The sequence below is a fragment of the Scardinius erythrophthalmus genome, assembly GCF_964197995.2.
Source record: "Scardinius erythrophthalmus genome assembly, chromosome: 16".
In the NCBI taxonomy this organism is placed as follows: Eukaryota; Metazoa; Chordata; class Actinopteri; order Cypriniformes; family Leuciscidae; genus Scardinius; species Scardinius erythrophthalmus.
The window spans coordinates 5813114-5826064 of record NC_138236.1 but is presented as its reverse complement, the minus strand read 5'-3'; the positions used below and the strand labels follow the sequence as shown (position 1 = coordinate 5826064).

At 38.0% G+C, this 12951-nt stretch overlaps 1 protein-coding gene across 1 annotated transcript in view; it reads left to right on the top strand.

Moving 5' to 3' along the window:
- sv2a (synaptic vesicle glycoprotein 2A) overlaps positions 1–12951 on the top strand; it is a 37396-nt gene that overhangs the window by 20058 nt on the left and 4387 nt on the right. Inside the window, exons 7-10 of the mRNA XM_081387751.1 lie at positions 5982–6092; positions 8332–8420; positions 8503–8667; positions 10447–10580. Coding sequence (XP_081243877.1) covers positions 5982–6092; positions 8332–8420; positions 8503–8667; positions 10447–10580 — 499 coding nt within the window. The remainder of the gene's footprint in view (positions 1–5981; positions 6093–8331; positions 8421–8502; positions 8668–10446; positions 10581–12951) is intronic.

Below are 12951 nucleotides of genomic sequence, written 5' to 3'. Positions count from 1 at the left end.
ACACTCTTCCTCCATGCTTCACTGTGGTAGAGATGCATTATTATTATATTTCTCAGCAGATTTTCAAAGACACCGCTCTGGAGCATCACCACGCAACTCGTTTTTCATTGTGATTCATCACTCAACACACAACCCATATTCTGCCAGTAATTTCATTCAGTCTTTATTTTCTGAGACAGTTTTTAAGAAATGCATTTGCTTTCATTTAGCTAATTTCCTGTCCAATTATTAGTGGTTAAGACAATTAAAAGTATAGTGTTTAGCCATTTTTGCCCAGGAGTGTGTGTATATATATATATTGGCTATTCATGAGTAGATTCCTATCACTTAACCTATCACTTAACTTACAACAAACATTTTCTACTTTTCCTCACTGAGAAGCACTACTGCTCAAACCTCATAGTTACAACGCGGACTGTTGAGCAGACGTGTCTCAAGCCTGTTAGTGATTTAACGCTGGATACTCTTATAGGTTACTCCCGGGGATCACGGCTGAACGCGTCTTCTCAACACTCACTTACAAACATTTTTCACCTATCGTGCGTCTACTCTACACCCGTACCACTTAAAAGACGGATTATATCTAAGACGCTTGTCAGAAATTAGTATTAATTGATAGCATCACTGGTAGTGTCGTTGCTAACTTACTGTCCATCTGTTAAAATGGCGAATATATCAGATGCAAGTAGTCTACCTTTTGGTGCAGGTGAGGACACATTTGAGCTGCACGCGGTACAGTCTGAGCTGGAAGCTGTTGAGAAACAGATCCACGACCTTTTAGTGAGACAGGCCGAGCTGAGAGACCGGCGTTTGGCTCTTGAAACATCACGCGCTGATGCTCATAAATCAGAGATTAATGTTACTAACCCGCTGACTCCGACCTCGTCTACTCCGTGCGTTACTCGGCATCGGTCCCGAGCGCCAAGGTCGCGATCAGCCATGGTCTCGTTCACTCCGGCTCCAACACGCCGCCACGAAGCCTGGATATTTCCGCAGCGGAAGACGCGAGTCAGGTCTAGACCAAGACCCTCTCCGACCCTCCCGGTTTTCGAGTTATCCACACAAAACCGCTTCTCCCCTCTTCGCGAAACAGAACGCGATGCTGTGATCATCGGTGATTCCATTGTTCGGCACGTCCATGCTACATCAGGTAAAAATAAGGTGCACAGTCACTGCTTTCCTGGTGCTCGTGTTTCTGAAATCGCTGCTCGCGTTCCCGAGATTCTGAACGATAACGAGCGCGTCGGAACTTTGGTATTGCACGCGGGAGTGAACGACATCAGGCTGCGCCAGACGGAAGTTCTGAAGAAAGACTTCAGGAATCTGATCGATACGGTACGCAGCACATCGCCTGATATAACGATCATTGTGTCAGGACCGCTTCCCACGTACCGTCTAGGACATGACAAGTTTAGTAGATTATTCGCACTAAATGAATGGTTAACGTCATGGTGCAATGAGCAGAAACTGCTCTTTGTAAATAATTGGAATCTGTTTTGGGAGCGTCCTAGGCTATACCCGTGCTGATGGCTTACACCCAGGGCCGGATTAACAATTTCCTGTGCCCTGGGCAACAAGACTCAAGGCCCCCCGTAGTTAGGGGGGTTCGGGGGCATGCTCCCCCGAGAAAATTTGGATTTCTCTGATCTACATATGTGCAATTTAGGACTTTTGAAGGCCAAACAATTATAAGAAATAGGCTAGCTTTAAAACCTTGTCATTAAATTATTGGTCTGCTCTCTCCTCATCTTCATATTTCTTATTCTCTCAGTATTCTTATACTGGCCTATTTCTACCTCTCCTAAAGCTGAACTTTGACTGATAGTCTTTTCATTTTCGTCTGTGTCAATGACGAAAATAAACATAGGCTCAACTGATATTTATACGTTTTATGAATCATTTTCTTAGACGTTAATTTACTCAAGGCTACCAGGAAAGCTGTATAGCTGTAAAGTCAGTATTGACATTAGGAACCTTGCAAGCTTTGGAATTTGAAAACGTCTGTTTTTAAATGTTAAAAGTCATTTTAAATAATACAAATTATAGACTACGTTTAACGCAGTTGGTGGAATTGGCAGACGTTCCCTTAAGCATCGTGCGCTGTGGAAACGCGTCAAAGCATTCTCAGGTATAATTATGCAGCATTAATGCACGAATGATTTTGAACGAATATTTCATCATGTCGATATACAATGGTCACATAATGTTAAAACTAATCTTGCTATTGATATCTTTGTTAGACTACCGACCCTATAGAACAAATGTCCGGCTAACATCGAAACTGAAACGAACTTTACCGCGCTCAACCAGCGGGAGTAATCTGGCGTTCAGCGGGGAGGCAGGAAAGTCGCGTGAACCCGCGTAGATGCACTTTATGCAGTGAAGAAGATCGTAAAGAGTTTGATAACTTTATTAAATTTCTGTGTATTTCCTACCTGTCAGGGCCCCCTAGATGTCATGGGCCCCTGGGCAAGTGCCCAGTTGCCCTAATGGTTAATCCGGCCCTACTTACACCCAAACAGATTCGGATCGGATCTTCTGTCAGATAACATCTCCAAAATGTTAAATACCTTTTGACTAGTAACCAAAAGTCCAAATCATAGTCTCTGCTGCACCAAATTAACTGATATAAATACTAGTGTAGAACATTGCATAGAAACTGTGTCTATTCCTCGTTTAGTGCGATCAAATAATAAATCTACTGCAGGATCTAGGAAAAATCTAATTGTTATTAAAACAGAAAATGTTGCTATTAGTAAACAAAAACAATTTCTAAAGCTAGGTCTTTTAAACATTAGATCACTCACACCTAAGGCAGTTATTGTAAATGAAATAGTCACAGATAATAGCATAGATGTACTTTGCCTTACTGAAACCTGGCTTAAACCAAATGATTATTTCGGTCTAAATGAGTCTACTCCATCAGGATACTCCTATAAGCACGAGCCCCGTCTGATTGGTCGTGGCGGCGGTATTGCAACTATCTATAGAGATATTCTCAATGTTACTCAGAAAACGGGTTATAAGTTTATTTCATTTGAAGTACTTGTACGAAATGTTACGCTCTTAGATGATAGAAAAACATCCCTATTATCTTTAGCCTTGGCTACCGTATATAGACCACCAGGGCCTTACGCTGATTTCCTAAAAGAATTTGCAAATTTTCTCTCAGATCTATTGGTCAATGTCGATAAAATATTAATTGTTGGAGATTTTAACATACACGTAGATAATCAAAATGATACGTTAGGGGCTGCGTTTATAGACTTATTAAACTCCTTTGGGGTTAAGCAAAACGTTACCGGACCAACTCATCGTTTTAATCATACACTCGATTTAATTATATCACATGGAACCGATCCAACCGATATAGATATCATTCCGCACAGTGATGATGTAACTGACCATTACATGGTAACTTGCATATTACGTACCCCGGTAATATATCATGCTGCGCCGCGTTATCGATTAGGCAGAACAATCCTTCCATCCACCATAGATAATTTTTCAAATTGCTTATCGGATCTGTCTCAGCTGCTGCCTGAACCTAAACAAACAGATGAACTAGATCCACCTATAAGACTAAAAAAGGTCAGAGAGAAAATTAAAGCACCATGGTACAACAATACTACTCGTGTTCTAAAGAGATAAACCCGTAATTTAGAGCGTAAATGGAAACAAACTAATTTAGAGGTTTTTAGAATCGCATGGAAAGACAGTACGTCACGCTATAAAAAGGCCCTAAAAGCGGCCAGGGCTGAGCATCTCCGCAAACTAATAGAAAATAACCAAAACAATCCTAGGTTCTTATTTAACACCGTGGCTAGACTAACAAATAAACAAGCGTCACCTGAACAAAATATTCCGTTACAGTTTAGTAGTAATGATTTCATGAATTTTTTCACTGAGAAAATAGAAAACATCAGATCCACAATTGTAAACGTTCAATCTTCAATCGCGCCTTATAATTCTGCCTCGATTATCACCCCGCAAGAACAATTACAGTGCTTTACAACTATAGAACAAAAAGAGTTAAATAAACTTATCATTTCCTCTAAAACAACAACATGTTTATTAGATCCCATACCAACTAAACTATTGAAAGAAGTGTTACCTGTAGTGGAAGAGCCTCTCCTCAATATTATTAACTCGTCTATATCTTTAGGTTATGTTCCAAAAACATTTAAATTGGCAGTTATAAAACCTCTCATTAAGAAACCACAATTAGACCCAAATAACCTAGCAAATTATAGACCCATTTCAAATCTTCCTTTTATGTCCAAAATATTAGAAAAAGTTGTGTCTGCCCAACTGGGCTCTTTCTTGCAAGAAAATGACACCTATGAAAAGTTTCAGTCTGGGTTCAGGCCGCATCATAGCACTGAAACTGCGCTCGTTAAAATCACAAATGATTTACTCTTAGCTTCTGACCAAGGCTGTATCTCAATACTAGTTTTACTTGATCTTAGTGCTGCGTTCGATACTATAGATCACACAATACTCTTAGATCGGCTACAAAACTATACCGGTGTTCAAGGACAAGCATTAAGCTGGTTCAGATCATACCTATCTGACCGCTACCATTTTGTCTATTTAAACGGAGAAAAATCGATCATAACTCCAGTAAACTATGGAGTGCCGCAAGGATCTGTGTTAGGCCCTCTATTATTCTCAATATATATGCTGCCACTTGGAAATATTATAAGGAAACATGGAATTAGTTTCCATTGTTATGCTGATGACACTCAACTATATATTTCATCACGGCCGGATGAAAACGCTAAATTATCCAAATTGACAGAGTGTGTTAAAGATATAAAAGATTGGATGACGCACAATTTTCTTTTATTAAATCCAGATAAGACAGAGGTAATACTTATCGGTTCAAAAAACCGCCCACAAAACCTCTTACAATACAACTTTAACATAGTAGGGTGTCCTGTTACTTTATCCTCTACAGTAAAAGACCTGGGTGTTATATTAGATTGTAACTTGTCTTTTGAAAATCATATTTCATATGTTACAAAAACAGCCTTTTTTCACCTTAGAAATATTGCTAAATTATGTAACATGCTATCTGTTTCTGATGCAGAAAAGCTAGTTCATGCATTCATGACCTCGAGACTAGATTACTGTAATGCTTTATTAGCTGGTTGTCCTGCATCCTCAATAAACAAGCTACAGTTAGTCCAAAATGCCGCCGCTAGAGTTCTTACTAGATCAAGAAAGTTTGACCATATAACACCAATTTTATCATCACTACATTGGTTACCTATAAAGTTCCGTATTAATTACAAGGTATTGCTACTGACTTATAAAGCCCTAAACGGCTTAGCTCCAGTTTATTTAACGGATCTTCTATCGCCCTATAATCCATCGCACTCTTTAAGATCACTAAATTCGAGGCTTCTGGTCATACCTAGGATATCCAGATCCACCAAAGGAGGGAGAGCATTTTCACATTTAGCCCCAAAACTCTGGAATAGCCTTCCTGATACTGTTCGTTGCTCAGATTCGCTCTCCCAGTTTAAAACTAGATTAAAGACGCATCTCTTCAGCCAGGCATTCATATAATATTTTAATCTTACAGTTAAATCCGGTCTCTACTTCATAAACGCCAGAGGAGAACTGGCCCCCGACTGAGCCTGGGTTCTCCCAAGTTTTTTTTTTCTCCATTAGGTCACCTGATGGAGTTTTTCGGTTCCTTGCCATTGTTGCCTTTGGCTTGCTCAGTTGGGGATACTTAAATTGATTAATCGATTCACCAGTGCTATTGATCTGCATTACCAAACGTGGATGTTTTACACCAAAAACAATTACTGATGTACTATTTTATTTAATACTGTGAAGCTGCTTTGATACAATCTGTATTGTGAAAAGCGCTATATAAATAAAGTTGACTTGACTTGACTTGACTTAACCACACAAACCTATCAGTAAATTATCAAGGCACTTTTTCAAGCATGTTATGAAATCCCCAGGTCACCACCATTAAGACGGTGAAACAGATGGATGAGTTGGTTGACATGGGTGGAGAGGCCACAGCCTGGCACAAGCGCTGGAGGATCAAGCTGACCAACCTCTTCCACCAGGTAGAGTACGATAAACACAGACAAAGATGAAAAAGATTATCACCATATGAAACTTTAGTTTGAAATGGTCTACAGGGGACATATTCTACACTTTTGTACCATTTTATTTGATATCATTCAAGGTTTTTTTAATGAAATTCATATTTATATTCCTCAAGGCAGTGATGGAGTACTCGAGTCCTGGACTCGGACTCGAGTCCGACTCGAGTCCCTATTCTCTGGACTCGAGTCCGACTCGAGACTCTATTCTCAGGACTCGTGACTTGACTTGGACTCGCGGACTGATGACTCGTACTTGGACTCGGACTCGAGGATATATAAAATCGGACTTGAGCATTCATCAAATGAATGACGTTGGATGAAGTTTCTGACTAAATAGGTTTTAAAATTTGATATAAGATGTTACACTTTTCCTGTTTTGGGCTCCAAGACCGGACAGGATCTCTTTTTTCCTGCATATAAGAACGAGCAGAGAGAAAAGCCCCAGCCGCGCGCGCGCGCTCTCACCGTCTTCAAACAACACAACACAAACAACATAGTGAAAGGTCGGAAGACCAAAGTTTCACGTAGATCATTCAGAGATTTTTTCTCCTGAATTACCGCGAGGTGTGAATTGTGCTGAAAAGAAAACAAAAAACGTTTGCCTTATCTTCTCTGAAAAGCGTTCCGCACATTCAGCTGACATTAGCCACAATTTCAATAAACGAAAAGATCTATCTAGTGATGAAATGTTTTCTGTGTTGACACAAATCTTGTCCTGTCCTAAACTGCCGAGATAATCACAAGGCGTGCCGTAGGCTACACGTCCATTAATGACACGTCCGATTCGCGAACTAATGACTCCTTTGAACGATTCACTTTAATGAATGGTTAAAACAACTGTCCATCTGTCCAACAACGAACTCACGAGACGTCTGAATCGGTGTATAACAAATCGGTAACACTTTACAATAATGTTTCATTTATTAAACTCTAGTTAACTACATTAGTTAACATATAGGCTACTATTAATAAACTGCACTTCTACAGCATTGTTAATGTTCATTTTAACATTTAGCCAACTAACAGCCTACATTATTGAAATCAAAAGTTTTTATTTATATTTATTTATATTGTATTTATTTATTTATTATTTATATTTTTCAACACAGTGGTGTCATTTTTGTTTAATGTAGACCCTCTTTTATAATTATATCAGCTCTTTAAAGGTGCCAGAGTAGAGAAATGTAGGCAGTCTTGATATATAACACAAACTCAACCTTGATGACTCGACTCGGACTCGAACACTGGGGACTCGAGACTCGACTCGGACTCGAACTCAGGTAATGGTGACTCGACTCGGACTCGACTCGGTCTCTTCTTTGATGACTCGGACTTGGACTCGGACTCGAACATGGGGACTCGAGACTCGACTCGGACTCGACAGTTGGTGACTCGACTACAACACTGCCTCAAGGATGCATTAAATTGATCATAAGTGGCAGTAAAGACACTCATAATGTTACAAAAAGATGTATATTTCAAATAAATCCTGTTCTTTTGAATACGGAAGAAAATGTATCCGCAATGTTTCCACAAAAATATTAAGCAGCACCAGGGATATTATATTTAACCAAATCTAAAACTGTTAAAAACATTTTAATTGAAATAAAGGTAAAATAAAATATAAATATTAGATGAAAAACTTTGCAGAAGTGTTGCTTTGGCAACTAACTGAAATAAAAGTTTGAGTTGAAGCACTAAAATGACTAACTGGAAATAAATAAAAACTAAAACTGAACTAATAATAAAACCAACAAAATAAATAATTTATTAAATAAATTAAACGTAAATGGTATTATTTGAAAAGAACAAAACTAATAAAAATGACAAAAACACATAGCGAAATGAAGAATCATGTGACACCTATGCATTCAACTTTGTATAGTACCGAACAGGCATTGATATAAAATGTGGATAGTCATATATTAACATGCTTATGTTATAGTGGTATTATTACTGTGGCGATTCTGATTGACACACATTTGCAGCTTAGTTTCCATAAATTGTAAATGTTGAAGTGTGTCTACATACAGCGAAAAAAAAAAAAAGGCAAGTAACACCTCGGATTAAAAATGACATTTTGAAGTATAAAGACTGAAGTAGTATTTTCCTGTGAAACATACTCCAATAATCTATTCTGAATAATTTTTTACATAGTTTAATACATCAAACAAATTTTTTTATGTTGGGTTTCCAGGTGTGGAGCAACTTCCTGACGGTGTTTAATCCAGAGTACCGGAGGATCACCTACATGATGATGGCCGTGTGGTTTTCCATGTCCTTCAGGTGAACTACACAGAACTTTTCCAGACCATCTGATGATTTGTCCATCTGCATTGTTTCATGGCTTGTTGCTTTCTGCCTCCAGCTACTACGGGTTGACCGTTTGGTTCCCTGACATGATCAAATACCTGCAGAAACAAGAGTACTCCTCACGCACAAAGGTCTTCATCAAAGAGAAAGTGGAGCATGTGACCTTTAACTTCACCCTTGAGAACCAGATCCACCGGAATGGAGAGTACTTCAACAACAAGTAAGGGCTGCTCACAGGCAGTATGCCAAACATATTTCAGTAAATAGAGCTGACCTTTCTATGAAAGGTGAATTGTGTTGTGACATTCCGCTTGCTTTTTAAAGGAATATTCCAGATTAAATGCAATTTAAGTGCGATAGAATGGCTTAACAACCTTGAGTGTTTTTTAAACATGTTTCGGGGTTTTTTTGTGTGTTTTTTTTGTGAAAGAATGCAATTTGGATGGTGAAAATTTGATTGCTATTGTATAGTTTTATAGTAAAACATTTTTTTTAAATGTCTCACACAATATTATCTCTGTTCCAAGTCAGCTGACTACCGAGACAGCATTTTAAAACATCATATATGTGAAGACAACTTCTTTTGGGCCAAAATATAAATCATCATATGCTTGATGAACATCATCATTTATATACTATTATTGTTTTAATTAATATGTAAGGAATAATTGACAACGGGCCATTGAATTATTAGAAAAATAATACACACCCGAGGTGTAACATTACCACCTTGGGTGTGCATTATTTTTCTAATAATTCAACAGCCCGGAGTCAATCATTATGCTCATACTACAGTTATCACACCTCAAAACATTGTTCAGATGATGTATTTCAAGACGTTTGTCAAGTTTTTGTCCTTAAAACGCTCTTCTGTGTATTCGGCAGCAGCGTCTCCACTAATAGCGAAACTGTAAGTTTATCTGCTTCAAGAACAGAGCGGTTATTACATCGCTAGTGAAAAATGTCTTGTAGCTTTTAAGTATTTAAACTATTTTACAGATAAAATTGTCTGTGCGAGTGTTGGTCCATACTTTATGCGTGTCCGTTTAAGTGTGCGAGAGAGAGCGGGAGAAAGAGAGTATGTGCTATCCATACGTAATAAAACGTAATTTTCTGGCAAAAAAAACATGGAAATAATTTGTTGTTTTTGTCCTGTTGTTTACTATATTTATTTGCTCGGTCAGTGTCGTTGTGGGTTTTGGTTCTTTTGCTGTTGTAGGCTATAAGGACCATTGAAATAATGAAATCATTTGGTGAAGTGATATGGAACTGCAATGCGGTCTAGACTTGCCTGGATCTACTTTAGCCGTGCGTTTCCCTGAAAATAATTGCACACCTTAGAACGCTCGTCAACCAATCAGATTCAAGCATTAAACAGCCCTGTAGTATAATAAATGTTTATTGCAATACTTTAGTGTCAAGTGTCTTACCATGATGGTGTTTAGTATTTGTATGAATGACACCTTTTATATATTAGTATTTACCTTCTGTGATGAGCTTTGATTCTTCATGTGATTTTCTCATCACCATCTGTTTTTAGTGGTTGTCAGTATATTACAAAGGTACAAAACAGATATTAGAATAGGTTGGTATATTAACATTATATCAGTTAATGAAATATGTTTTTTTCTTTACTGTAATTTGTTGAATCTTTAAAACATAAAAATGTTATTACCATATTTGTATGGTACATTTCTGGCAATCCCAGCTGCCTTTTTTATTTGGAGCACTTTGTGAAAGCTAAATGAAATCTGAATACCGTCTGGTCACACTTTAGATTAGGGTCCAATTCTCACTCTTAACTACGACTTTTGCCTCAAACTCCTAATTACTGCTTTATAATAGTTAGTAAGGTAGTTGTTAAGTTTAGGTATTGGGTATAGGATTAAGGGATGTAGAATATGGTCATGCAGAATAAAGCATTAATATGTGCTTTATAAGTACTAATAAACAGCCAATATCTCAATACTATGCAATCATTTTGTCTTTGCCATTAAAGGTTCTTGAATCTGAAGATGAAGTCTATGGTGTTTGAAGACTCCATGTTTGAGGAATGCTACTTTGAGGATATCACATCAAGCAACACCTTCTTCAGAAACTGCACCTTTATCGCCACCCTTTTCTACAACACTGGTGAGAAGAACACAGGTTTCACCCTCCTGGCTATAAACAAATATAGCACTGCTGAATGTTTTTGAATGTGATCGACACATTCAGACGTATCAAATATTTGGATTCAAGCCGTAGGCATTCAAAGCTATGATCCTTTATAAGAAGACACTCATGTCATGTGACATGTTTTGCTATGGTTAAAATGGCCTCAGGTTTTAGAGCTATTGAACGCATTTCAGGTATCCTAGCAACACCAGCTCAGATTCTTCCTCTGACTGAGAGGGAATGACAATCTGCTTTTCCTAAATCAGTCGTACTGGGCGTTTATGATTGTTTCTCTGATCAGCTTGCAGATGAATGATGAAACTTAAAAACAAAAGCTTTGAGTCTGTTCTAAAATCTAGTTATCTGCCTACCTAGACAGCATTTTAACTTTTACATTTATGCATTTGCAGACACTTTTACTTAAAGCAATTTTCATTGCATTTGAGGTGTATTTTATCAGTCCATGCATTCCCTGACATGCATCATTTTGCTGTTCCAAAAGAGCAGCAAATCCCAGAATGTATTGCAATGATTCAAGATTACTATAATTCAAGATGGCAATGTGAGAGACTATGTCCTGGTTTCACAGACAGGGCTTGGATTAAACCCGGATTAGGCCTTAGTTAAATAAGGATACTCAGGTAGTTTTTATATACATGCCTTAGAAAAATACATTACTGGTGTGCATCTTAAGACATATTTTAAGATATTTCAGTGCAAGTTGCTTTCAGTTAAGACAGCTCAAATATGCATTTTAGTCTGTGACTAGACTTAAAGGGATAGTTCACCCAAAAATGAAAATTAGCCCATGATTTACTCACCCTCAAGCCATCCTAGGTGTATATGACATGCTTTCAGATGAATACAATCAGAGTAAAAAAAAAAAAAAAAAGTCCTGGCTCTTCTAAGCTTTATAATGGCTGTTTTTGTTTTGTCCATAAAAGTGCATCTATCCATCATAAAAGTGCTCCACATGGCTCTGGGGTGTTAATAAAGGCCTTCTGAATCGAAGGAATGTGTTTGTGTAAGAAAAATATTTGTATTTATAATATGGATAGATAGGCCTGTCACGATAACAAATTTTGCTGGACGATAAATTGTCCAAGAAATTATCGCGATAAACGATAATATTGTCGTTCTGAGACCATTTTCATTTCATATAATTATAATGGCATAATAATGCAGGTACACCTTTTCAACGATCTATAAACTTTTATTTCTAAAGAATATTAAACATTGAAAACGGAAAACATTTTAAATATCCCAAAAAATGAACAAAACAACCAAAAACAATAAAAGCAATGGACTCTTAGTGTCTGTTAACAAAATAAATGTCTGTTAATAAATAAAATGAAACAAAATTGCACTTCAAAAAATATTAAACATTAGGCTTTAGACATTATTAAATAGTGATACATTCCATAACAGGCAAAACTGACAGTTAGGACCTTTGTAAACAAATAAAAAAAAGCCTCAACAAGCCATATCGCACAATTTTGCACTGTTACTCCTGTTACTTTGTCCTCCTGTTACTTTGTCAAGTGATTGTGTACTGTCGGGAAGGCATGCTACGCACTGAAAATACTTGGTTAGGATTAGGGGTGAGGAGTGCGTGCGTATTACACGCCATAAAGAGCGTATCATATGCACGCAAAAACTATTTTTGGCGTATAAATGGCACGAGAAATAACATTCGTGGTATAGATACGCATTTTCATGTGATCGGGCTCGCTGTCGCAACTCACAACTAGCGTCTTCTCTCTCTCCCGGCAGTAGCCGCAAACACTCCCGCCGGCGCTTTCCCATACAAAGACCATGTGACTGAGCGCCGCGGCGCCGCCTTCTCACACAAAGACCATGCAACTGACAACAAGAGGGTTCACTCCTCCTATACGCTAAAGAACCGAGCGAGAGTGGTCATCCAGTCTCTTTGGTAGAGAGAGAGAGACGAGGAAAACAAACAAGCATGCAAATGGAATTATCGCGGCCGGAAAAATTATCGAGCTCGTTTTTTTTATCGTGCGATTAATCGACTTATCGACTATCGCGACAGGCCTATGGATAGATGCACTTTTATGGACAAAACAGAAACAGCCATTCGCTGCCATTATAAAGCTTGGCAGAGCCAGGACATTTTTTAATATAACTCCGATTGTATTCGTCTGAAAGAAGAATGTCATATACACCTAGGATGACTTGAGGGTGAGTATATCAAGGGCTAATTTTCATTTTTGGGTGAACTATCACTTTAAGCTTTGTCTGTGAAACCAGGGCCCGTATTCATAAAGAATCTTAATGCAAAGAGTAGCTCCTAGTGACAAAATTCTAAGAAAATTCTTAGAAATGT